The following is a 27457-nucleotide window of genomic DNA, read 5'->3' on the forward strand; positions in this document are numbered from 1 at the left end:
CATGTGCGTTTTAAGGATCAACATTTGGGAGGCGAGGAGCAGCACAGCAAAAGGCTGAAAGCAGCAGTCCATGAGATAGAAAAATAATCAGGAGAGAGTGTGAGGTCTCAGTTGCCAAAGGAAGGAGGTGTCTCAAGAAGGACGCAGGGACCAGCTGAGTGAAACGCTGCACTAGGCCCGCTAATGTGGGGACATAGGATTGACCACACCTGGACGCCCAGCTGGATTGGGCAACATGGAGGTTACTCCTGACTTTGAGTACAGCTGTGTCACTGGAGTGTGGGGGCAAAATGCTGACTTCATTGGGTTTAAGAGAAAACAGAAGAACTGGAGTTCTGGAATAGAGACTGCAATGTTTAGAAGTTTTGCTATAAAGGAAGACAGAGAAATGGGTCAATAGCTAGAGGGAAGAAGCAGGGAAAGATGTGTTTTGAGGTTAGGAAAATTTTTAGCAAGTTTATGAGCTGGTTAGAATAAGGAGCAAACTCATGCATGATGCAGGAGAGATGTGACAGTTCGAGAAATGTCCTTGAGAATGTGCCTTAGCTCTGTTTACCCTGCCCTGCCCTGCCCTGGCCAGTGACTACCGGTTTGTCTTGTAACATTCAGTTTAAGCACCACTTTCCTTTATGAAGCTTCTCGTGATTGCTTCCCCTCCAAAGTAGAACCAACCTACCCTGCCTGTGGGCCCCATCTTACCTAGAGCTGACATGAACCTGACCTTGCTCAGTTGTTCCCACACTCTCTTTCTCTCCCACGTCTTTCCCTCCCTCTCGTTCATTCATTCATTCATTCATTCGCTCAACAGATATTTAGAAGCAACAGTCATTCTGCTTGGATTTGTATCCTGGCTCTATCCCTTACTAGCTGGGCATGTTATTTAATTACTCTGTGCCTCAATCGCCACATCTTTAAAACTGGAATTATACTAGTACTTACTTCATAAAATTATTGTGAGGATTATGTTGAGAATAAAGTGCTTAGTACAATGCCTGGCACATGGTTCTCTCTCAGAAAATGCTAACTCTAACAGTCTTGTTCTGTGCCAGATGCTGGCCTGGGATTAGGGATACAATGATGACTAGGACACAATATGGCTAGCGCTTGTTATACTGAAGAATAACTGTCCATTTAAATATCTTTCTCTCCCAGACCAAGAAATCTGAGCACAGTGCATGGTGCTGAGTATGTAAGTACCCAACAGAATGTCTGTTGGACTGAACTCCATTGGTTACTTTGACTTGAAAGGTTAATTGATAGGAAGTGTGGGGGTGTGATGGTGATGGCTGGTGGAAATGGAGAAGGGACTTTTAGGGTTAGGACTCTATAGATCAGTGATGGGCATCTTGTGACCAATGGTCTAATTTCTAGAACCTCTCAGAAAGGACTGAACTCAAATCAACCCCCTACTATGCCCCCTCCCTCATTCCACGTCGTAGTTTACCGGAAATTTATCTCATTCAGTGGAAGCAGTTCAAGGAACTGGTTGTGAGGATGAAATAAGACCATGTATGTAACGCTTAGCACACTGCCTGAAAAATCACAGTTAATAAATAATGGTTTCTTTTCAAACAAATATAGCAACTTGATCAAAGGTAGCCAGTATAACTGTGATGGGAGGGCCTGCATGATGAGCACACAGAAAGAACCCTCAGCACAGAGCTCACCCCACCACTGCTTCTCCAGTTCTATCCTCTCTAACCTTCCTGATGAAGATGCACTTCTTTAGGTACTAAAGGGATGTTTCTGGAAAAATGACATGGTTTGGGAAATGGCAGAAGCAGCCTAGGTTAGTAATCTTAGCCAGTCACTAAACATTTTCATTTTACATTTCTTTTTTCTGAAATAGCCTTTATGGAAGAAAGGTTACTTAACACTTAACAGTGCCACAGACCCTTTCAAGCTCCAAGATAGAAAAGTTTTTCCTTAAGGACAATTTCTGTCTCCTCTGACTGCCTTTTCCCTCTGATCCCCTGATTACAGGCCTGCTGGCTCTGCCTGTATTATCACCAGTCTCTTTGTTCACTCACATTTGGGGTGTTGCCAATCCATCCTGCTCTGGGTGGGCATCACTGACCCTTTGTGAACTCCACCACACACTTGGGCTTCTATGTAGCTTTGCCCCATTTACGGTGACCTATGATAAACTTGGCTGCATAGTATCATGTCTCTTCCAGAACTATAAGAGAAGAGGGACTGCTTGGTCTATGCCACCTAGAATCTGGGCTATTTCTCAGCTCTGGAGGCCCTACCTTTCAGCTCGTGCGACTGGGCACTGCAATACCCTTTCAACAAACCAGGCCACTCTGCTGTTTGATTAGTGATCCTGGAGCTGACATTACTGTAGTTTATCTTTGTCTCCAGGGCCTTGAAATTTATTTCATTTTAGCTGGGAGGATGCTCTCCAATAAGCTCTTGCAAACGCTTTAGCCTGAGCTGTATAGGCAACTCTCACAAAGACTCTCCACCAGGGATCTCTTGCAACTGCTCTAATTCTATTTTGTTTCTACGTCTTACTTAAAAAAAGAAAACACAACCTCTTTCTGGATGGTAGTGAAAAGAACAGGGGAACTAACATTTATTGAGAATAAACCATGTGCCAGACAGTTGACTTAATTATCTAATTTAGCTTTAGAATAATCCTCTAAGGCAGTGCAGCCTTTAGACCCAGGCATGTGAGGCTAAAAGAGTCCAAGAGAAGACATGTTGGAAGATGTGCTGTTTCAAGTTTATACTATAAAATTTCAAATGATAAATATTGATAGGGATTGCACTGAACCTGTAGATTGTTTTGGATTCTATGGACATTTTAACAATATTAATTCTTCCAATTCATGAGCATAGACTATCATTCCATTTACTTGTGTCTTCCTTAATTTCTTTCATCAGTGTCTTATAGTTTTCAGTGTGCGTGTCTTTCCCTTCCTTGGTAATTTATTCCAAGGTATTTTGTTATTTTTGATGCAATTATTAATGAGACTGTTTTAAACACAACTGATTTTTGTGTATTGATTCTGTATCCTGCAACTTTACTATATTTGTTTAATAGTTCTAACAGTTTTTTGGTGGAGTCTTTAGGATTTTCTATATGCAATATCATGTCATCTGCAAATACAACTTGGATTCCTCTTATTTCCTTTTCTTGCCTAGTTGCTTTGGCTAGGACTTCAGATACTATGATGAATAAAGTGGCAAAGGTGGGCATTGTTGTCTTGTTCCTGATCTTAGAGGAAAAACTTTTCAGCTCTTCACCATTGAATATGACACTATCTATGGACTTAAAATATATAGCCTTTATTCTGTTGAGGCATATTCCCTTTATACTCACTTTTTGACAGTTTTTGTTATGAATGGATGTTGAACTTTGTCACATGCTGCTTCTGCATCTATTGAGATGATCATATACTTTTTTCCTTCATTTTGTTACTGTGGTGTATTGCATTGATTGATTTATGGATGTTGAATCATCCTTGCATCCCTGGAATTAATCCCACTTGATCATAGTGTATGATCCTTTTAATCTGTTGTTGAATTTGGCTTGCTAAAATTTTGTTGAGGATTGTTGCATCTATGGTCATCAGAGCTATTGGTCTGTAATTTTCTTTTCTTGTAGTGTCTTTGTCTAGTTTTGGTATCAGGGTAATGCTGGACTCGTAAAATGAGTTTGGAAGTGTTTGAATAGCCTCCTCTTCTATTCTTTGGAAATGTTTGAGAAGGACTGGTATTCATTCTTCTTTAAATGTTTGGTAAAATTTACCAGTGAAGCCACCTGGTCCTGGACTTTTGTTCATTGGGAGGCTTCTGACTACTGATTCCATCTCCTAACTAGTAATTGGTCTGTTTAGATTATCCATTTCTTCGTGAGTCAGTCTTGGCAGTTTCAAATGATAAATTTAACACAACCATAAAACTAATTACAATTCACATTTTCCCTGCATGCTTTGGGTAAGACTTGCGTTTGTGATCATTGTCAGCAAAGCAGTCACAACCTTTGAGAGTCACTGGAAGCCAGTATTTTTGGCCTGCATGAAGTCTAAGGATAATACAGCATCATGAGTAATGATGTAACCACCAAGAAATAAAGTGTACCAGAGGACTGAAGAGACAGGAAGATGTACATCGTTTCTATAAAACACGTTCCAGAGAAACATGACACCTTAAATAATAACAGCACTGCTACCTTTTTCTTGTGGTAGGAAATGTGAAATTGGTGAGAATGATGCACCTGATAATAAAAAACATGATGAGGTGTTTCCTGAACCTGAACAGAAAGAAATGGTGTTTGGATACTATGAAGAACCCTCATGTGCCCTGACTGGATAATAAACACATATGTAAATAACACTTCTTCCCCCATTGCTCTAAATCCTCATCAATAAATCATTATATCTCACACAGACCCATCAACTTATTTATAAAGCCTTACAAAAAAAAATATTTAGCCAGGGTTGGGCTCACCCGTGAAGCAGCCTTACTCTAGGGTATTATTCTCATTTTTGACAAGCTGACTCTAAAATCCATTCTTTTTTTTTTTTCTCACCAAAGCCCTTGCTTTCTTTGGTAGAAAGAACAGTGGGGCTTAAAGGTAGAAAGACTAGAGTTTAAGTAACTAGCTCTTCCACTTACTAGTTGTGTAACCTCAGGCATGTGATAATTGGTTCCCTTAACTCTTAAAATAGCTATAATAAATATAGGACTGTTGGGAAGATCAAATGATTTCCTGCAACAATATAAGTCAGAACATTCTTTGAAAGGTTATACAAATGTCAGTAAATATTCCTACTGTTTTAATGTCTGACTTCTGCTTTTACTACTTGTAGGTCACCTGAATTATTATCATCATTTGACTAATTTAATGAGGAAAAGATTGTTCCTTTTACTTTTCTAACTTGCGTTAGTCTCTCCTATTCACTTGGCTGTCTCCAAACTTCTGCTCTACAGCAGTGAGGTCAGGAGACTCCTGGGAACAGAGAAGGAGGGTCACTGAAATGAAGCCAACATCTCATATAGAGGGACTTGTCTTCAACTGGCATGCCAGTGCATATTTGAGCCCAGTGGAAGGGCTAAATCTCATAAGAGCTGCAGTGTAGTACTTAACTGATCTTTTTACTGTCTCCACGGTTTTTCCCTTCCCAGAATGTCATATAGTTGAAACCATAGAGTGTGTAGATTTTTTCAGACTAGCTTCTTTCACTTAGCAATATGCATTTAAGGTCCCTCCAAGTCTTTTTAACACCAAATAATATTCCATTGTCTAGATGTACTACAGTTTGTTTCATCCATTCACCTAGTGAAAGATGTCTTGGTTGCTTCCAATTGCTGGCAATTATGAATTTTTTTAAAGGTAATAAAACAAAAAGGCCTTTATTATTGTATAAACTAGAGCAATGTGCAACATTTGTGCCATATTACAATATTTGTGAGCAGTGTCTGTATAGACATAGGTTTTCAACTTAATTGGGTAAATACGGACAAGAGAAATTGCTAAATAACGTGGTCAGGAGATGTTTAGCTTTATAATAAATACGTTGCCAGAATGGCTGAACCATTCTGCACTCCCGCCAGCAATGTATGAGACTTCCTGTTGCTCCACATCCTTGTCACCATTTGATATGTTAGTGTTTTGGATTTTAGCCATTTTAATATGTGTGTGGTGATGTTTTAGTGTTGTTTTAATTCGCATTTCCCTAATGACATATGATGTGAGCACCTTTTCATAAGCTTATTTGCCATCTGTGTATCTTGTCAGGTAAGGTGGATATCTGGCCAGGTGATTTTTATTTTTTATTGAAGTTTAGTTGATTTACAATGTTGTTAGTTTCTGGTGTACAGCATAGTGATTCAGTTATACATATATATGTATATATATTTTTCAGATTCTTTTTCATTATAGGTTATTACAAGATATAGAATGTAGTTCCCTGTGCTATAAAGTAGGACCTTGTTGTTCATCTATTTTATCCATAGTAGTTTGTATCTGCTAATCCCTCCTCCCTTTCCCCTTTGGTAACCACAAGTTTGTTATCTATGTCTGTGAGTCACTTTCTGTTTTGTAAATATGCTCATTTGTTTGTTTTGTTGTTCAATTTTTTTTATTAAAGTATAGTCAATTTACAATGTTGTGTTAATTTCTAGTGTACAGCATAGTGATTCATTTATATATATATTTTTTGCTTTTATTTCTATTCCCATGGGAGACTGACCTAGGAAAAACATTGCTATGATTTATGTCAGAGAATGGTTTTGCCTATGTTCTCTTCTAGGAGATTTATGATGTCCTGTCTTATGTTTAAGTCTTTAAGCCATTTTGAGTTTATTTTTGTATATGGTGTGAGGGAGTGTTCTAACTTCACTGATTTACATGCAGCTGTCCAGCTTTTCCAACACCATTTGCAAAAGAGATTGTCTTTTCTCCATTGTAAATTCTTGCCTCCTTTGTCGAAGATTAATTGACTATAGGTGTGTGGGTTTATTTCTGGCTTCAGCCCATTTTTAATTGGGTTGTTGTTTTCTTATTGCTGAGCTTTAAGAGTTCTTTGTATATTCTGGATAAGAGGAGTTTTTGGTTTTGTTTTGTTTTGTTTTTTGCAATTGATCTAATAGGCTTATTTATTTATTTAAAAGTTGAAACACAGTTGATTTACACAGTTGTGTTTGGATAAAAGTCTTTTATCAAACATGTGTTTTACAAGTTTTTTTTTCCATTTTGTGGCCTTTGTAAAAATTCTTTTAACAATGTCTTTCACAGAAAATTTTTTTTTTAATTTTAATATGTCAAGTTATTGATCTCTTCTTTCATGAATTATACTTTTGGTTTTATAACTAAAAACTCATTGCCAAACCCAAAGTCACTTAGATTTTCTCCTCTGTTTCCTTCTAGAAGTTTTGTGTTTTACACTTAGGTCTATTACATTCCATTCTGAGTTAATTTTTAGGAAAGGTGTAAGGTGGAAGAGTCAGTTTCTGTATATGGATGTCCAGTTGTTCTAGCACGTTGAAAAGACGGTCCTTTCTTCCATTGAATTACTTTTGCTCCTTTGTAAAAGATCGATTGACTACTTCTGGACTCTCTGTTCTGTTCCATTAGTCTGTTTGTCAGTTCTTTTACAAATACCATGCTGTCTTGATTACTACAGGTTTATTGTAAGTCTAAAGTCATGTAGCCTCAGTCCTTCAGCTTTGTTCTTCTACATCAGTTTTATGGGAGCTACTCTTGGTTGTTGGTGTTTCCATATAAACTTTAAAATAAGTTTGTTGATATCCATAAAATAACTTGCTGGGATTTTAATCAAGATTACATTGAATCTATAGACCAAGTCCGGAGGAACTGACATTTAAACAACAATGAATCTTTTTATGAATCTTTCCATCTACGGATGGAATAGGTCTCCATTTATCTAGATTTCTCTGATCAGAGTTTTGTAGTTACATACATATTTAGATTTATACCTAAGTATTCCTTTTCGTGTGTGTTAATGTATATGATACTGTGTTTTTAATTTCAAATTCTGATTGTTCGTTGCTGGTATACAGGAAAGCAACTGATGTTTATATATTAACTTTGTATCCTGCAACATTGCTATAACTGCTAGTTAGCTCTAGGAGTTTTTGGTCAGTTCTCTGGGATTTTCTACATAGTCAACCATGTCAACTGTGAACAAAGACAGTTTTATTTCTTCCTTCCCAATATCTATGCCTTTTATTTCCTTTACTTTTCTTACTGAATTAGCTAGAGCTTTCAGTATAGGAGTAGTGAAAGGAGACATTCTTGCCTTTTCCCAAACTTAGGGGGGAAGCATCTAGTTTCTTATCATCAAGCATGATGCTAGCTGTAGATTTTTTTTGTAGATGTTCTTTATCAAATTGGGGAAGTTTCTTTCTATTCCTAGTTCTCTGAGTTTTTTTTTTTTTAAATCATGATTGGATTCTTGCTTTTCTGCATCTTATGGTTATGATCATGTGATTTTTCTTCTTTAGCCTGTTAATGTGATGCAATACAGTACCTGATTTTCTAGTGCTGAACCAGCCTTGCATAGCTAGAATAAATCCCACTTCATTTAGGTGTGTGGCTTTATACATTGTTGGGTTCAATATGCTAATACGATATAATAAAGCTAATATTTCATTGAGAATATTTGCATTATGTTCATGAGGGATATTGGTCCGTAGTTTTCTTCTCTTATAATGTCTTTATCTGTTTTTGGTTTTAGGGTAATGCTGGCTTCACAGAACAAGTTGGGAAGTGTGCCCTCTGCTTCTATTTTCTGGGAGATATTAAAGAGAACTGGTATCATCTTCTCCTTAATGTTAGACAGAAGTCACTAGTGAAACCAGTCACTTGTAGTCTGCTGCATCTCAGTTATGAAATTTGTGAGCACAGAGTTGTTCATAATATTCCTTTATAACTCTCTTAACATCTCTGGAATCAGTAGTGATGATTCCTCTTTCATTTCTGGTATTAGTAATTTATGTCTTCTCTAGCCTCGCTAGACGTTTATCAATTTTATTAATATTGTCAGAGGATCCACTTTTGGTTGTATTGATTTTCTTTACTGATTTCTGCCCTTTGCTTCTTTGATGGCCTCCTAAGTATTATTTCCTTTTCCACTCCTGCTGCTCTCCAACCCATCTACCTTCCCACAGCCAAAATCATCTTTCTACGAGTCAAACTGATTCTGCTTTTCACCTGCTTAAAATACTTCTAGTGCATCTTTTGCCTTCGAGATGAGCCAAAACTTCTTACTGTTGTCTCTAAAGCCTTGCATGCTTTGGTCTGCTCATTCCTCCAGACTTATGCCTCACCCTCAGACCTCTTGGAGATTTGACAGCACAGAAAAGATAGATACTAAATTTTCACACAAATATTTATTTCAATTATAGATAATTAAGAGATATTTAAACAGGCTGATAGAATGTACAGGAAACCCTTCAATGGATTCAGATTTTAAAAGGCCATGAAGGAAAAATTAGGTAATGGGCTGGTAACCAAAAATTAATATAAAAGGAATTTCTGAAAATAGTGTTTAGAGACCTAGAGATCATAATGAAAGTTTTTTTTCATTACAGAAAAGGCACATCCAAATATACTTTTTCATTGTAAAGGTATATTAAGGACAACACAGAAAATGTAAGCTCAGAAGAAAAAGTTCCCACAATCTCACTGTCCTAACGTAATTACTACTACATTCTGCATAGTTATTATGCCATATTCAGATATGGTCACAGTGATAGGCTTGAAGGCTACACCCCCTTGGTTCTCAACCCTGGCTGGTTAAAATCACCTGGCAGAACTTTTAAACATTAATGAGTCCGATTCCTGAAACTAAATCAGAATCTCTGGGTGGTGAGGTCCTGGGTTGAGAAACACTGTGTATACATGATTTATGTACAAGCAGGAGCCTCACCTCCAGGGTGAGTTTATTCTTGGCATCCATCACCTGGAAAGTGAAGAGTTCCTCAGACAGGAAATGGAATCTTTTAGAGTAGTGGTTCTCAACTTGGCTGGATATTGGAGTCATCTGGGATTAAAAAAAAATCCCAATACTGCACCCCAACCCAATGACTTCAGAATCTCTAGGGGGTGGGATGCAGGCATCAGTAATTTTTTTAAGCTCCCCAAGTAATTCCAATATGCAGCTAAGGTTAAGACCCACTGTGCTAAGAGCTCCAGGTGAGCTACAGAGTGGGACTTTGGCTCTTTGGGTCTTGATCACATAGGTATCAAGATGTCTAGGAGGCTGTCTTTGAACAGCGAGTTGTGAAACAGGCTGGAAGCTATGAAGCAAAGAACCCAGTCAGACCCTGCAATGCTGCGCTCTCCTGCCATGAACTAAGTCCGGCCCTGGCTTCAGCTGTCTACAAAAGGGACAGAACTCTGTATTTTGCAAACCTGACTGCTTCTTTGGGTTTCTTTTACCCTCAGGGTTTCCCTGTTGTCCTCTTTTAATCTTTAGTGAAATATTTTTAGCTTTGTTCGGAGGAACCAAGAGAAAACGTTTTGTTGTTGTTGTTTTGGTGGTGGTTTCTCTTTTCCTTAAAGCATTAAAGAGAACCTGTGCTCTCTGGAGTCAACGTGCTGGTGGCAGCAGCTCTTGAAGTGAGAGACCCACCAGGAGATGGTGAAACTCAGGATTAAGGGCAGGGGAGTCCTCATCACTGCATAAAGATGTGATTTCCCTCAAATCTTCCAATATTGATACTTGGGGGATCTGGGATTTGTTATTAAAGATGGCATTGTTCTTTCTCATATCCTCTTTCTCTGTCCTTAACTGATGTTGTGAACATTTATTGAATATTTACTATGCACCAGAAACATTGGACTAGGCATCGGGAATACATCCATGAGTGGGACATTCACAGTTCCTGCCCTTACAAAGTTTTTGTAGTTGCTCAAACTTAGGATCAAACTGACAGTGTGAATTTGGAAAAAATAGAAACCTATGTTGAATAGTGCGACAAGTAGGATGTTTGGAGCCAGGCAGAGAATGGTTGGGATGCTGGCTTCACCACATATGGTTCTGGGAACACAGTAAATTGCTTTTATGGTTCTCATTTGTTACATGCATTTAAATACTTCCTACTTCATAGAGTGGTCCGCCAATTCACACATTCAACCAACAAATATTTACTGAGCAATCACTAAGTGCTGGCAATGTTTTAGGTGCTAGGAAATAGCAGTGAACAAATTAGAACCCCCTCCCCACTCCCCCACTGCTGCCCTCCCTCAAGTGAGACAGACAGTCAACAAGTGGAGTCCAACAGTGATAAACACTCTGGAGAAAAATGACACGGTAAGGGGAACAGGGGATGCTAATGGGGGATGGATATATAATTTTAAATGGCATGGGCAGGGAACATCTTAGAAGGGGACATTTGCGCTAATGTCTGAAGAGGTGAGGAAGGGAGCAATCTCTGCAGGTGTTTGGGAAAGAGCGTCCCAAAGGAATGAGCAAATGCTAAGAGTCTGAGGCAGGAATGGACCTGGAGTACCTGAGGCACAACAAGGAGCCCAGTATGGAATAATAAACAAGGAGAGTAGTGAGAAAATGTGGTCCAGATCATGAGCATGGTTGAACGTGGTAAAAACTCTGGTTCTTATTCTAAGACAAATGGGGAGCCATTGGACGGTTCAGATCTCAGGAGTAGCCAGAGCCATCTTGCATTTTAACAGGATGGCTTTGGCTTCAGTGTGGAAGCAGACCACAGGGCAGCAACCATGAAAGCAAGGAGAGCAGATAGGAGTGCAACGAGGAGGTAGGAGATGATGGCTGTCGGCACACAGTGATAGGTCAAGCGGTGAGAAGTGGTGGTAAAGCCAGTGGAGTTTGCTAATGATCAGTTTGGTGTCAAAGATACGATGCTTAACAGCCGGAAGGATGAAGTGGCCATTTACTGGACTAGGGAAGATTCTGGGAGGCAGGGGTGAGAATCAGGTGTTTGTTTCTGGACATGTTAAATGTGAGATGCCTATTACACAGCCAAGTAAAGGAGGCAAGTGGATACATGAGTCTGGAGTGTGGGGAAAGGGGATACAAATTTGGGAGTCATCAGCACATAGATGATATAAAAGCCACGAGACTGAATGAGACTGTGTAAGCAGTTGTTGTGCAGAACAGGTAACACAGAAAGTACCTAGCATGGAATTGTGCGGAGAGTAGGTGCTCAATACACACGTTCCTCCTGCAGCCATAGGGAACCTGGCAGGTGGTTCTGGAAATAGTAAACTATGCCTTGGGGTATATTTTAGACTGCTCCGTGTTTACAGGCCTTTCACAATTGGCTGGGTTTTCACAAGCCTTTGGGGGTTAGAAGTTGTTGGTTTTGGCTCCTGTATCTTTGGGTCTTCATGCAGAATTCCTTATAAAATCAGACTGAGCATTAAGGCCCCCACACTCTTGCCCACACGGCTACCATAAAACACCCACTGTGGCAGGACACAGGTGCTTTCCCAGAGCACGGAGCACCCACCCACATCCAGCTGAAACAGATGACACCTCCATTTAATTAAATCAGGTTCCAGAAGGCTGACATCAGCCCAGGAAAAACACACCTGGACACCAGGGTCTGGCGCCATCAAGGCTCCAGATGGCTCTTCTCTGGGCTGGACCATGGGCACATTCCTGGCTCCTGGTGTCATGTTCCTCATAACTGAGACTGAGATTTCCTCAGGGTTCTGTCTGAAGTGCTCTGCCTCTGGATACTGGCAGGGTTAACTCCCTCTCTTTTGTTGTGAGTCTTTGCTCAAACGTCACCTTGCAATGAGCCTGTCCTGACTATCCCCTTTAAACTTGCAGTCTCTTCTCCAGCATTTCTTTTTCCTGCTCTGTTTTCTTCCATAACACTCATCAGCTTCCAAGATAATGAAAACATTAATTACTTATCACACTTTCTGTTTACAGACCACCTTGTTCACTGGTATATCCTCAGAGCATAGGATACTGCCTGACACAAAAGATACATAGTAGCTGCTCAAGAAAGAATGAATGAGGAAGTGCTTACCTCAATGTCTAGGCAGCAGCCTGGAGCCCTGAACCTTTCCCTAGGGCCCTGCACTTTGGACAGCAGACTCCTTTCAGGGAACCCAGAGCCTCCCCAGGGACCAGACTTGAAGCCTCTGGAGGTATCATCCAGTAAGACTGCAGCTGAATGCCCTGAGCAGCCTAAGTGCCCACCCACAAGGGAACACAAGGTTAACTCCCGGGCAATTCTGAGGCCAGCAAAACCCAGCTCACCAGCCTCACATCCTGGTTATTCACCCCCTCAATGATATCCTTGTGGGTTTTCTCATGCCCAAGTCACTGCTCTCTGTGGCTTCCTCTTCTTGGTCCAATCTCCTGCTTCTCCCCCACCACCCTTCCCCTACCAGACTCTTAACTTTCCACTGTCTTCCATGAACTTTTGTTTCTTCACAGCCTCACTTTTTCAGTGAATGTTCCTTCCATCTTCTGCTTTCATAGAAACCTGAGCCCTGAAAACACCATTTCCTTTATACCCCATGCATCTGAGGATCCCTCATACCCTCTCTGTGCTCCATTTATGCTTCCAAGACACAAGTATATCATCTTTATTTAAAAAAAAAAAAAACCTGTCCATCGCTCATGCTATCCAGAAATACTACTTCTTACCCCCACTTGCTGTTCTCATCTACTCCCTGCCCCTTCACCAAGATTCAGCTCACAAGACATCCTTTCCAATCAGGCTTCTAAGGCTGTTCACATGGGTTTAGAATTTCAGTTTTATCCCAATTACAAAGCACACAGTCAGCACTCATAAAATATTTGCTAAAAGAATGAGTGAGGAAATGAAATCTGTGGCATGAAGCAGGAGGCAAGCTGAGGTTCAGATCTCATTTAGGGGCTATATCCTTCCCGGTTTACCAAACATCGATAAGGATAGGTTGAATTTCATCCTTGGGTGATTACTATTATCCCAACTTCAGAATGGGAAACTGAGGCTCAGCAGTTAAATAACTCACTCAAGATTATAGCTAGTAAGATGTGTAACTGGGCTTTAAAAATCCTTGTCTGACTCGACAGCCCACGTTTTTAACCTCCAAAAAACACTGCCCTCCTGAACAACAGAGTTTGCAGTTAAAAGAAGGTTTTGTACAGCTCAGTGCATATTAAGTGTTCCGAATAATTTTCATAGCACCAACAAATGATTCTGTCATGTAGATACAAGAATTGAGGGAACCCTCAAAGGAAATAGGAAACTAGTTACTCTGCAAAGACGTAATTAAAAGAATACAGTGAAGAAAAAAAAAACCCCAAAACATCTATTTCCAGATGTTTGGAGTATCACTGGATATAGAGATATTTTAGGAAGATTTCTATATTTTAATAATAATAATTAATAGAATATTTCTATATATGGTTGCCCCTTGAACAACAAGGTGGTTAGGGGCGCTGACCCTCCACACAGTCAAAGATCTGCATATAACTTACAGTCAGCCCTCCATATATGCAATCGCACATGCACGAATGCAATCAATGGCAGACTGTGTAGTGCTAGTGTTTACTGTTGAAAAGATCTACGTAGAAGCGGACTCACTGCAGTTCAAAACCGTGTAGCTCAAGGGTCAACTGTAAACGGATTTCAAGATTTGAGAACACCTAGGGTGGGGAGGCACTTCTCATGCAGATACACTGGTACTGCACTCTCAATGAAGGGCCAGCCAAGTATGATCTGTGGGCCAAATCTGACCTGCTATCTGTTTTTTGTATGGTCTGTGGAGTTAGGAACATCTTTTACATTTTTAATGGTTGATTAAAAAAATTAGAAGAATAATATTTAATGACGTAAAAGTTACATGAAATTGAAATTACAGTGCCTGTAAATAAAGTTTTATTGGCTACAGCTACAGCCATACTCACTTGTCCATGCGCTGCCTGTGCATGCTTTCATGTTACAGCAGCAAAGGTGAGTAGTTGTGACACAGACAGTGAAGTCCCCAAACCCTGAAATACTGACTGGCTCCTCACAAAAAAAAAGCTGGCCAACCTCTGTTTTAGTCATTTCTTCTGACTTAGCTTCAAGTTCACTAATTCTGTCTTCAACTGTATCTAATCTGCTGCTAAATCCTTCTATTGAGTTTTTAATTTTGGTCACTGTATTTTTCAATTCTAGAATTTTTGTTTTTCCAATCTACTATTTTGCTTTTTATACTTCCCTTTATATATATATAGTTCAATTTTTATCTTTATTTCCTCAAATACAGTGTATCTAATTGTTTTATAAACTGTGTCTGATAATTCCAATTTCAGAAGTCTTCGTAGGTCCCCCTTTGTTGTTGTTCATGGTTCTCCCTAATGGAGCCTTGTTTCCTGTGTGCTTAGTTATTTTTCACCTTGAGCTATTCATTTCCTTGAAAAGTTATTTGTAAAGAACTCATGTCTTCCTCCAGAAAGGGTCTGCATTTGCTTCTGCCAGGAGCTCAAAGGCACTACCAGCCTGGAATGTCCTGGACTGAGTTCATGGTTTGAGGGCTCACCTGAGTGATGAGAGCCCTCGCTGTGAATATCAAGAGTTTCTTTTTTATAGACTTAGTGCCCTGATCCACTCAGGGCTCTGGCAATCTTCCCTGCAGTCCTAGTTTAGGGGTGCAGGTTTAGTCCTAGTTTATCCTTATGCTGAGTCTTTCGGGGTTCCAGCTTAATGCAGAAAGCATCAAAAGATGGAAAATACGGAAGTCAGTAGACCTGGAGGCTAGAATGGGAAGGTCTAACACTTAATCAGAGTTTCAGAAAAGGAGTAGAGAGAGAAAGTGGGATAGAGGCAGTATTTAAAGACATAATGGCTTAAAATTTTCCAGAACATAAGAATTCTTTTACTACAGAAGCTAAACAAATCAATCAAAATAAATAAAAAGCAATTCTTACATTTGCATATTTATTCATACTTTATAGAACTCTTTCTTTTATTCTTCATAAAAACCTAAGGAAGTGGGTATTATTATCTATATTTTTCATAAGGGAAAATTGTGATCCAGAGAGCTAAAATCAATTATCTAGGGCCGTATAATTCTATGCAGCAAGGGCTGCTCAGAATTGTATCAAATCCAGTTTGATCCTAGTTCAGGATCTTTCCTATACATCAGAAATAGAACACAACACAGCAGAGAAAGACTTCATAAGGGGAAAACTGAGCGTTGCTAAGGAATTCCTTCTAAAACCCAGAATCTTTAACTTGGAAACTTCTCCCTGAAAGCAGTTAAAAACCTTTCCCACAGATCTGTGCTTTGTTCTGAAGACAGCACTGGATTGGAAAAACCTTTGCAGTAAGAGGCAGGAATGTTCTAGCTTATACCTTAAATTGGGAGTTAAATCTAATGAGGCCAAACCAATTCTCTGGGCTAAAGACCAAGTTGATTCCAACGGTTTATGGAACTGGCCTGGTACACCACCTACTGTGTACCACCCAGCTGTCAGGAGAGCAGTGCAGGAATGCCCTCCTAATCCCCCCTTACACCACTGAAGACAGGTTAAATACTGTAGTTAGCATGTCCTGGGTAACATGTCTTTCGTTCATCAACGTGATTCGACTTGGTAAATTACTACATCTCTTCCATTCTGGTTGTATTTCACTTCTTATAGCTTATTCCTGATTTGTTTTTTGCCCAGAGCACTAAAACAAGAATTTTCTAAGGGTGAAGGCTGTGAATTACTAGCATAATCCAGCCCGATTCCCCAGGTGTTAACACGTCGCTGACATCTCTCTACTAGCTTGGTATAAAGAACAGACCACTCTTCCCTCATGGCTGCCTCCACGATATATAAAAACTGAGAGAATTACAATGCCTGAACTCATAGGAAGAGGCACCAGAGCCAAGAAGCCAGATGCCAGGGTAAGGGGGCTAGATGCCAGACAACTCAGCAGGAAAGCCAAACAACCCCGGGTTTGAGGTCTTGTAGGTAGGTGCAGCCGTCACCATCAGAAGCAATTGTGGTCAAGGCCTCGTACAAAAGAGGAAAGAAAGGGGACATAATTCCGACCTTTCACGTCTGTCTGGTATGGGCCAAGGGCAGAGGCATATGAAGATGACTAACCACAGAAAGGAGCCACAGGCAGTTCTGCAACCATTTACTGCACATCAACCATGTGAGAGGTGCTGTGCAGGGCACGAGCACAGAGGGGATTCAGCCCCATCTCAAGGCAGCCCAGTCTAACGAGGGAAGAGCACAGGTAACCAGCTGTCATCCAGGCTCCGTGTATTCATGTTTACTGAGCACCTAACACACACATGCCAGCCCTGCCTAGGTGCTAGGGAGACTGAGAGGGCTAGAACAGGGAGGATACTGAAAGGATTAGATACTTACTTGAAAGCCCCTGTGAATTCATCATTTCAATTCAATCCTTACCACAACCCTGTGAGGAAGGCATATTCACATCCTTATGTTACAGGTGAAACTGAGGCTTAGAGTGGTTAAGTGGCCTGCCCCAAGTCAGAAAGAAAGTAGATGGCAATCTGGGATTTGAACCCAGCTTGGCCCAGCTCCAAGACTGTGCTGTTACTTAAATTAATAACTATTACATGGTTAATTATAAAATAATGAGATAATGGGTGCCAGAGGCAGAAAATTCACAGGAAGCAGAGGAAGAGATCATTTCGTGTAGGGAGGTGGCCTTTGAGTTTTCCCAGTGGACAAGCAAGGAAAGGGGATTGCAGACACAGATAACAAACACATGCAAAGGCAGAGAGAGGGAAAGGGAGGGTTTACCCGTGGGAGAGTGACAGGAGTTAAGGTGGGGAGGAAAGCTGATCATGGGAGGTTTTGCATGCCAGGCTGCAGAGCATCTTTGAAAGGCCCCCGCCTCCTGCTGCAACTCAATCACCCTCCACTCTGCAGCAGAGGACTTTCCTTCTCATCCCTCAAACTCCTGGCAGTGGCTCCTTCTGTAATGAGCTGTCTGTGTCTGCCAGGCCTTATGTTTGTACCCACAACCCCATCCTCTCTGGGCCCCAGCAGACTCCAGGATTCTGCCGACAGACTGAGGACAGAGGCCCTGGGAATCCCCCAACAACCCCAGGGGTGGTGAGAGATGACCCTCCAGGAATGGCCCCCAGCTCTCACAGAGCTCTCTACCACACAGTCAAGGCTTGCTCTCATTCTACTCACAGTTTAGAGTCCAGCTTCAGGAGGAAGCCCAAACGATCATACTCTGAAAAAGAAAAGCAAAGCAGGAAATGTCAGTGATGTCGAGCACAGCTGACACTAGGAGATTGCATTCCCCAGGAACATGGGTGACAGGAGCAGATTGCATTCCCCAGGCCCTGACCAGGGGTGGCAGACAACTGCTTCAAAGGACAGATCCAAACACCTAAGCTGCAAATAAAGTTAAGTCACCACACTCTTGCTGAACACCTGCCTTGTGAAGGACCAGGTTCCATGCCGGTACTTCCTAGGCCTTGTAGGCCAAACAGGCCTATGCTGGTCTGTAACTGCCTTCCTGTTCAAATGTTGTGCTTGAAGCTGAAATTTAGTAAACCACAACACGGGACCCCTGGAGAAGTAAGAGGGTCAGAAGCAGTCTCTGCTTTCTCTAAGCTCTGAGTTCTCAGATTTGTGCTGAATCAGCCATGTTAACTTTGGGGTGAAGATATGGCAGCCAAGGGTCCTCAAACCCATGGCAGTGATCCTCTTCATGACAATTACAAAGAAGTGATAGATTTGATTTAATAAAGGGTGTAGGAAATTTAAAATGAAATCTAAAAAAAACCTGGTAAGATGTTTGAAACAAATGATAAATCATTATTTTATTTAATTTCTCTGTATCTTGCCTCATTCTAAAATGAAGTTGAAGAAGTTTTTAAAAACTGTATGCAGTACAAGATTTTAAAAAAGAAGAAATCTGGGGCCAAGGGGGAAATAAGCATAGGAAAAATAATAAAAAGCAGCCAGGATAAGAATGCCAAAAGTAGATGTCCTAAGCTTTTATGTGTTTGCTGGAAAAGGATTACAGATCTAGCCCCAAGATTTCTCACAGCTGAAACTAAGTGCAAAGCACTGATACAATGGTTTAGAGTATCCATGAAATAAACTAGGAGAATCCTAGCTCTTTCTGGTAATAACACTTCAGAGAAGTTTCCTGTGTCCTCAAACATATTTTTATAAAGAAATGATAGACAAATATATGTATGTATATGTATGACTGGGACATTGCGCTGTACACCAGAAACTGACACATTATAACTGACAGTACTTCAATTAAAAAAAAAAGAAATGACAGAAAGTGTTATAAGATTGTTTCATATAGCTCTGTTCAATGACTGGAGTGTGTGTGTGTGTGTGTGTATAGAGTGCTGTGTCAAAATAAGGTGGTCTAGGAATGCAGCTCTCAGCTGGCCTGGCTTAATTTGAGGATAAAACAGAATACCAAGACCAAACAACTTTGGAAAAGGCCATACAGCACGGCTTTCAAGGAATTCAGTCTTTAATAAGCAATGAATGGCTAAAGAGGGAAGTTACACACACGGACAAGTATCTCACAAGAGCCACTCTGCAAGGCCAATTAAGGCCAGACTGTGTGCTTTCACAAGCAGCTGAGCTTCGGGGAGAGAATAATTCCTCCTACTAAAACGGAAGATAAACCAACTAGGACACACAACTCAACAGAAGGCTTGCCTTCCAAGAGAATACGCTCAGGCAAGTGAAAGCCTTTCCTCAAAATAATCCTGGTTTTGCTCTAATTCAGATGAATGGATGAGACACTTTGCTTAATACATCAGGAACTTCTAAAAAATCAGTAAGATTTCAATTTTTAAAATAAACTGAAAACAAAATTTGCCAAAAGAGTTAGTTTCAAATTTTAATGCTCTTTCAATCCTATTTTATCACTGCATGAAAAAGAAAACCTCGTTAACTTGCCAACACCTGCTGCTTTTTCCCCACGTGGCCATAACACTGGGGAAACCCTCCTGCCGCTCCTCAGACCCGAGCTAAGACTTCCTTGGACATACGATGAATCCACACTTTGGCTGATTCCCTCCAGAGAGGCCAGAGAATGCTTTTCCTTTGCTGCAAACTCAAATGTCAGGGGCCAAGCAAGAAGATAACATAAACCAGAGAAGTGGGAGAATGTAATGCCCTCTCACAGCAGCTCACACCACTTACTTTAGCTGCACTGAAAACAGATCCTGTTGAAAGGTCTTTTTTCATCACTTATTTTTGTATAGTAACCATAATTATATCCGTGGGTCATTTTCCAATGGCATCTTAAGTTCTGTTTTACACGCACACACACTAATTGCACATTAAATATGTAAGAACACTTTGCATTTCTAAATCAATTATGTCCTGTCCTTCCATGGCTCTCTTGGACTATCTGTTGTTTGTTCTCTTTTGTTAAGAGACACAAGTACCAGAGACATTTCATTTTACTCTTAATTTAAGAAAAGGTAACTGCATGTGCCCAATGGTAAATGGCCACTGACACTGGCTTCAGGTCTCAGAGCCACCAAAAGGGAACGGAGTCCATCTGGAGACGCTATGCCCTGTCGGAAAGAGCAGCCTCCCCCACCTCCAGCCAACTACACCAAGGAGCAGTGCAGGCCTGGCGTTGCCACATTTTCTAATTTTTTAAAGCCAAGAATCTGGAACTTCTAAGGTAAAATTTCTCAATTTGTAAATATTGGCAAAAGATTCGAGAAAAAAATTAATGATTATGAGGCTCAACCACAGTATGCCCAGGGGCAGGACGCAGCCAGCAGGCCGCTGGTCTGTAAATGCTGCCCTGGACGAGCAGCTCAGGAGGGCTAGAAGCAGCTCTCTTTTGTGGCTGCACACAGGAGATGCTTCATAAATATTTGTTGACTATTATTATCAGGATTATTTGGTCACATTGGTCATAAATCCAAGTCAAATTCTAACAGGATGCTAAGAAAGTTTTAGCCCAGCCTCTAGGATGGTAAATTTTCAGACACTGAAGTGAGATGCTAGACTAGGTTTTAAGTTTTCTAAGGTAATATCTGAAAATGTGTTACATAATTCTAAAGGCTCTCCTACATCAAATATAAAAGTAACTGATGGTGAGAGATTAAAAGAGAGAAGACTTGAAGAATTTCTATGGAGAAAGCAGTGTATGAACTCCACTACCCTGAAGGGGCAGAACTCCACCTCCCTTAGTAGTTGTCTCTTACTTAAGCCTGGTGAGGGAAGCTCAACACATGACCCGTAAAGAATGAGAAACACAGCGGACTGCCAGGTGCCTGAGTTCTACCTGAGAAGTACGAAGGACGCAAGATGGGCTGGCTGGGGAGGATAGAGCTGCATCAGAACTGACCTCTAGAATTTGTTGCAGAGAAGGAGGCATGAATAAGCTAGTGTTTGGTTGTTTCAGGTCCTTTCCAAAAGATCTGCCCAGAGGGCTGTTGGGTCCTCAGCAAACAGAAGTGAGAGTGGACATTGGGAGTCCCAGGAGCTACAGGAGTGAGCGACAGGGTTTTTGTGAGTGCATGACCCACATCAGGGGACCTGCAGAGGAGAGGTCCCTAGAGAGAGTGGTCTCCAAAACGTCTACGAGAGCACCCCACAAGAGTCAGCTTAACACACTTGCCAGCGCAGTGCCGACACTATCTTCTGTCTTCTCTGCTCATTCTCTCTCTCCCTTCCCCACCAATTCCAGAGGTCAGAAACTGCAGCCAGCTACTGAGGGACCAGTGGGAGAAGGACAAGCAGGGCACATCCCCTTCCCTGGGTCAGCATTGCTGGTACTAAGCCCTGATGCGGGGGCAGCTCTGAATGAACTGAAAGCTGCGACTATTATATAAGGCGGGGACGCTCTAATTTTGGAACTGGTGACTCAGTGTGACCACAGGATTCTTATTACCTCATAGGTACCAAAAAATTCTCTGGACCTCCCGCACTGAAAACATCTTAACGGGACAGAGAGAGACCAATGAAAGTGGCTGTGATTATCCCCTGATGTTTCCTGCATGTCCTACATACTGGTTGTACCAGCTTAGGCAAGTAGGGCAGTTTGGTTTGTTTCACATAACCAAAGCGTGGGAAGGGTCAGGGTGCAGACGACTTCGGGGAAGACCGAAAGGGACTCGAATGCCAGCAGGCTTCAGGCTTCCCTCAGTTAGCTCTGCTGTCCCTGACTAGCTCTCCTCCTAAGTTAGGAAACAGCCGGCAGCAACTTGCAGGCTGAATCTTCAGCTCAGCCACTGAGAAGGGGATGGACCCGGTCTCTGCTCCTGATGGCAAACTCCCCGGGAAGGGATCGAAGTGGTCTAGCTTGCATCAGCTCCTCACCCCTGTCTTCGTCACAGTGCTCAAGGAGATGGGGTTTGTATCAAATTCTGATTCCAACATGACACATCTGGTTAGAAGGAGCATTTTACCAGAAGGAGGAACGTGCTGTCCTGAACAAATAAAAGCTCCTGGGAACAGCAGAAGTCCTTGGAAAACATAGAGCTGGCTGAATCTCCCAGATACAATAGGTACGACCACCGCTAAAATGGGCCACGGACTTTCTTCTCACATCCGCATTCTGCTGTGGGTTTTCTCTTCCCTGTCCAGTCTCCTCTTTAAATCTGTCTCATGATGCCCTCTGAACTTCCAATGCCAACTACCTGGCTTACTTCCCTCTACCTTCTGGCCGACCTGAAGCCTGGCTCTGCCCTGAGAGACTGGGCTTTTCCTGCGGCTCTCAATGGGCAGCTGCTTTTTCTCTCAAATGCTAAGGACCTGTGGGTAGTGAGAAGGGAATGCTTATGAAGTGCTGTGCTGCACTTTTCATCATTTTCCTTGTGTTTGGGGTTTGCTGAGCTTCTGGGATCTGGGGGTTTAAAGTTTTAATCAAACTTGAAAAAATCTTGGCCATTATTCCCTCAAAAAATTTCCTGCCCTCCCCTCTCTCCTGGGGGCTCTGACTACACATGCGTCAGGCTGCATGAAGTCCCACCACTCATTGATTGATGCTCTGTTCATTTCTTTCCAGTAATTTTTCACTCTGTATTTCATTTTGGATAGTACTGATGTCTCTTCTAGTTCACTGTTTTTTCTTCTGCAGTGTCTAATTTGCTATTTATTTATTTAGTATACTTTCATCTCAAAAACTATTTTCTTAGCTCTAGGTTTCTTTCTTATATCCTACATGTCTTTCCTTGATATCCTCATGCTTTCTTCTACCTTCTTGAAGTATGGAATATATTTTAATGTCTTTGCCTACTAATTCTATCATTTGTGTCATCTCTATGTCTGATTCTATTGATTGGTTTCCCCCCTCACTATGGGTTGTACTTTCAAGCTTTTCTGAATTGCCCGGTCATTCTTGATTGGATGCCAATAATATGCATTTTCCCATGTTGGGTGCAGGATATTTGTGCATTCCTTAAGTATTTTTGAAGTGCACTTAAATTACTTAGAAACAGTTTGATCATTTCAAGGCTTGCTTTTAAGCTATGTAGGGTGAGGGTTAGAGACAAAAGTGGACGTTAGTCTACGGCTAATTTGCACCGTTACTAATTTTGCCCCTCTGCCAAGGCAATACCCTTCTGAGTACGCTATGTGATGCCCCATGTATTGTGGCATTTCCCCACTATTCCTAGGTGTGAGCTGCAGGGGCTATTCTGCCTCCTCCTTTCCAGGTTCTTTCCCTGGCTTCCAGTCGTTTCCTCACACACATGCTCTGATCAGCTGAGGAGTCCAGTGCTTTCTCTGTGTGCAGCTCTCTCCTCTCTTGTACTCTGCCCGTGAATTCTGGCTGCCTTGGTTCCCTCAAATTCTCAACTCTGTTTCCTCTTAGGAAGACTCTTGGGTTCTGTTTGGGTTCTCCTTCCTGTCCAGCCTTCTCTCCTGAGTTCTGGACTTGTGTACCCAGCTGTCCCCTGGACATTTCCACTTTGATATCCTATAGGCACTTGAAACTCAGGCTGCCTCACACAGAGTTCATTTTCACCACTCTCACATACAGAGCTCCTCCTGTATTCCCTACCCTAATGAATGCCACCACTTTTCACCCAACTGCCCAAGCTTGAAACCTGAGAGAACTCCCTGATTCTTGCTTCTCTCTTATTTCATTAATTCACTACCACGCCCTTTTAATTTCATCTTCTAAGTGGATCGCAAATCCACTTACTTTTCTCCATTTCTACTATCCTTGACTAAGCGTCACTTCTCACCTGCATTACTAGCAACTGCCTCCTACCAGGCTTCCCTGGGTCCCATCTTGTCTCTTTCTGCTGGATTCTCCATGAGGTAACCAGAGCTAGCTTTCTATAAGATAGATATGATTATGTCGTAACTGCTCAAAAATCTAAATGGCCTCTGTTGTTCCCAGAATAAATCTCAGTCTCTTGGTTTACAAGGACCTTCATGATCTGACCTGTAGTGATCATCTCAAGTTCACTTTTTGACTCCCTGCATCGCCCCATGTGCCCTGACACTTCTATGTCCTAGCCAGACTCAACTATTTTTTTTTCCTCCAAAGTATCTTTACCATCTCCAGACCTTCATGCCTGCCTTTCCCTTTACTTACAGTATCATTCCCCACCCCCTTTCACATTGGGTATTTCCTACACATTGCCCCTAAATGACTCAGAGTCACCTCAAACTCAAAACGCTGAAAATCAGACTTACCTTCCCCTGTCCCCCTAGCCCTGTTGTTTCTCTGGTAATGGCATTACCGTTCAGTCCTCCGAGAATGAAAGTTTTGGTGTGCCCTATTTCTCTCATTTCTAAATACAAATCCTCCTTCCTATACCGTGGCCGCTGCTTTTGCTGGAGCCTTCACTGCTGCTTGGGCCATGCGGCAACCGCGCAGTCTGTCTCCGCCTGTCTTCCAGCCTTGCCTTCCGCCACCCCCTCCAGGCAGCCGTCATGCCTGACACCTGTCACAGGTGACTTTCCCTCTACCTGAAATGCCCCCATTCACCTTGCTGACTGGGTAAACTCAACTCATCCTTCAAGATACAGCTGTCACCAAAGCTAAATCTAGCAGACGTTTCTGTAGCACCACAAGGACCTTCACGACTGGGCCTTAGCTGCCTTTCCAGCTCTGTCTTGTACTATCTTCTCCCCTATGTGCTGTGTGCTCTGGCCACTTGGGCCTTCTTTCAGTTCTCTGAATGAGCCATGAGTTCTCTCAACACAGGCCTTTCTCTTAGAAGCAGTTTCTTTTCTGCCTAAAATGTCTCTTTATTTGGTTTGATTCCTACTCATCTTTGAGACCCTAGTTCCAACGTCCTCTTTTAGCAGAGCCTCCTGGACCCTCCTGTCTGGGCTGTGTCCCTCCTGCATGCGTGCTCCTTTTACAGTGTACCTACTTGACCTCATAATAGTTACTCCCTTATACAAATGTAATTATACGTTCATCAGACTCTGCCTGCTGGCTCTCCTCCACTAGACTAGAAGTTCTACTAATGCTTCATCCAAGAGATGGACCACTGTTCCAGTCTAGATTCCCGAATTCCCAGCACTGCCCTTCATGCTCTTTCTGAGGGCCAGTGGTTTGGCTTTTAATTTGATTCTGTGGGTACCGTGTCCTTCTGATAAGTTCCTTTCTGTTTTAAGTTAGCCAGGGTCAGTTTCTGTTGCTTATAATAAACAATCCTAACTGTATGTGTCTGTATCTCTGGTACCTAATATAGGGTCTGGCACAGTTGGGGCTCATACATGTGCTGAATGAATGGAAGAATGAACGAGTGACCTAGCGACCAAGAGGGCCTAGTGAATAGCCCTAAGAACTGACTTCCTCCTAAGACCTGTCTTCCTCCACCTCTTGCTGCCTCTAGCAGTCACTAGTCCGACCACCTTTTACAGTGGTGCTTCCCTTGCTCTGGCCATGCTTGGTTTCCAGCCTATCCAGCTGATTACAGCGAAGTCAACTGCCTATGGAGACCTTGCCCTGGTTCTTCTTAGGCACTCTTCCCTAATTTCAGTTTCTGGCTTTTACTTTGGAGTTCCCTTTTGATGATTCTAAATTTGCCAAGGTAATTACATCCTGCCATTTATAAAAGCCTAAAACTTAACCTTCTCTGCAAAGCCTTCTTGAGACCCCTGAGTAAACAGTCACTGCCCCATCTCCAGCTCTCCCAGGGATCTTATCTGATAAGCATTCTATTCTCATATTCATGAGCTATTACTGAATACGAGGCATACTCCCAATTTGTTACTGATGGTCTAATCTATACCCAGTTCCTCAGACTTCCCTGACTAGCAGGAAAGCCAACACACAATCTTAAGGGAATATAAACTAGAACAGAAAGCGATCAGGGAGTCACAGGCATAATGCTCTGGGAATACAGGAGCAGAGCTTCTTACTGCTGGGTCTGAGCAAAGCTGCAGATCTCAGAGCATCTCACTGTGTACAAATGTTTCTTGAGGTTGCATGTAAATTTAGCTTATAAATGGAAATGCTATTTTGAGTGTACCAATTTTTCAGGGACAATTCACCTCTGGGGAAGCTGGCAGAAAGAATCTGATCTCACCAGCAGTCCAATGATCCCAAATCTATAAGGATGGAAGACTCTGGGACTCTCAAGCCACCAGGCACAATGTGTGCTGATGCACACGCACAGCTCTACCAGCACCTGAAGGTGCTCTCCTCCCAGGTGTCAAAGAAGCAAGACCGCAGCTGCACAGTGAAGGAGCGATGTTTAGTCTGGTGGTTTAGGCTTCCTGCCTCAGCCAGGGTGGGAAGCCCAGCATTATTAAAAAAAAAAAAAAAAAAAAAAAAAAAAAAAAAAAAAGAGCCCCTAACCAAAGAGCACATGTGTGTCCTTGCCCGGCTCCAGGTGGGAAGTTGCATGAATGATGCAAATCTCTGCTCTTCCTCTCCTGCAGCTGCACCAAGTCAGACCTGTGAATGTATAAAGTGCCTTTCAGAAGCTTAAGAGTCTTTGAAATTAACCATTAACTCTTCCATTGCCAAAGGGATATATTGTTCTGAACTTATCTAAACTCCTATGAGGTTCAGAAACTGGATATAAACAAAAAGGACCGCACACTACAGTGTGTATGCACCTAATAACGAAACCTCCCTCTGTATCAGGCAAAATTAACAGAATTACAAGGAGAAATATATAATGGGCCCCTTGTCATCACATGGGAAACTCATACACCACTGGAAAATCAGGCTTACAAAATCTGTGAGAAATCAGAAGATCTGAAGAGAATAATGAATAAATTTGAACTAGCTTGGTTTACAGAGGATCCTACATCCAACAAGTGGAGAATGTACATTCTTTTGAAGCATATATGGAACATTTATGAAAACTGACCACCTGAGAGGCATACAGCCTGAGATAAAGATGAGTGAAACAAGCTCAAGTTTTTAACTTAAAAACTTGAAAATATTTCTTTTTATGTTTTACAGCGATTCAACATTTGATATGTTCCATAATACTTTGTATTTCATTTTGCTCCTCGTAATTCCATAATGTAAAGAAAATTACAGATGTTTTCACAATGCCCTCTTTAGATAACCCTAAGTCCCCTCATGCTTATCTTAGCAGGGTGTGCAAATATCACTTCCTCCTTATACTCTCATGTATAAACAGCTGGGGCACTGGCTACACAGTGGGATCCTATCCTAGGATGAAGGGAGAGCTCCCTGAAAGGAAGTGCCCCACTCTAGCCCCACTCTCCGTACACTGAGCCCCCAAACGGACTTTCCAGGAATACAGGTGCCCACTGTGAGCCAGCAGTGCTACCAGCACTTTCCGTCTCCAGTGACCCACTTCCCTTTCTAAAGAACCACCACAAATTCCCATCGGCTGTCACTGCGCTTTGCACAAAGCAGACGAATATGAAATAACTGCTGCTAATGACAACAGTGAATATTCCTCAGGAAGGCCAGCTTGAGGAACATTATTGAAGTAGACAAAGTTCAGCTTATGGGATAAAAACACGGCTTCGTTCTATCAGATAACTGCAGTGCTTCGTATCAGAATGCACAAAAGCCGGAGAAGCAGGGCAGGCCATCAGGCAAGGAAACTGCAACCACACAGGAGAAA

General features: G+C 41.9%; 1 protein-coding gene across 6 annotated transcripts in view; it reads right to left on the reverse strand.

Annotated features, from left to right (window-relative positions):
* Positions 1-27457, reverse strand: part of ST3GAL3 (ST3 beta-galactoside alpha-2,3-sialyltransferase 3) — a 187225-nt gene that overhangs the window by 74693 nt on the left and 85075 nt on the right. For all 6 annotated transcript variants that reach the window (XM_074376640.1, XM_074376638.1, XM_074376639.1 and 3 more), the window contains one exon: positions 17616-17658. In XM_074376640.1, coding sequence (XP_074232741.1) covers positions 17616-17658 — 43 coding nt within the window. The remainder of the gene's footprint in view (positions 1-17615; positions 17659-27457) is intronic.

The sequence above is a fragment of the Camelus bactrianus genome, chromosome 13, assembly GCF_048773025.1.
Source record: "Camelus bactrianus isolate YW-2024 breed Bactrian camel chromosome 13, ASM4877302v1, whole genome shotgun sequence".
Classification (NCBI taxonomy): Eukaryota; Metazoa; Chordata; class Mammalia; order Artiodactyla; family Camelidae; genus Camelus; species Camelus bactrianus.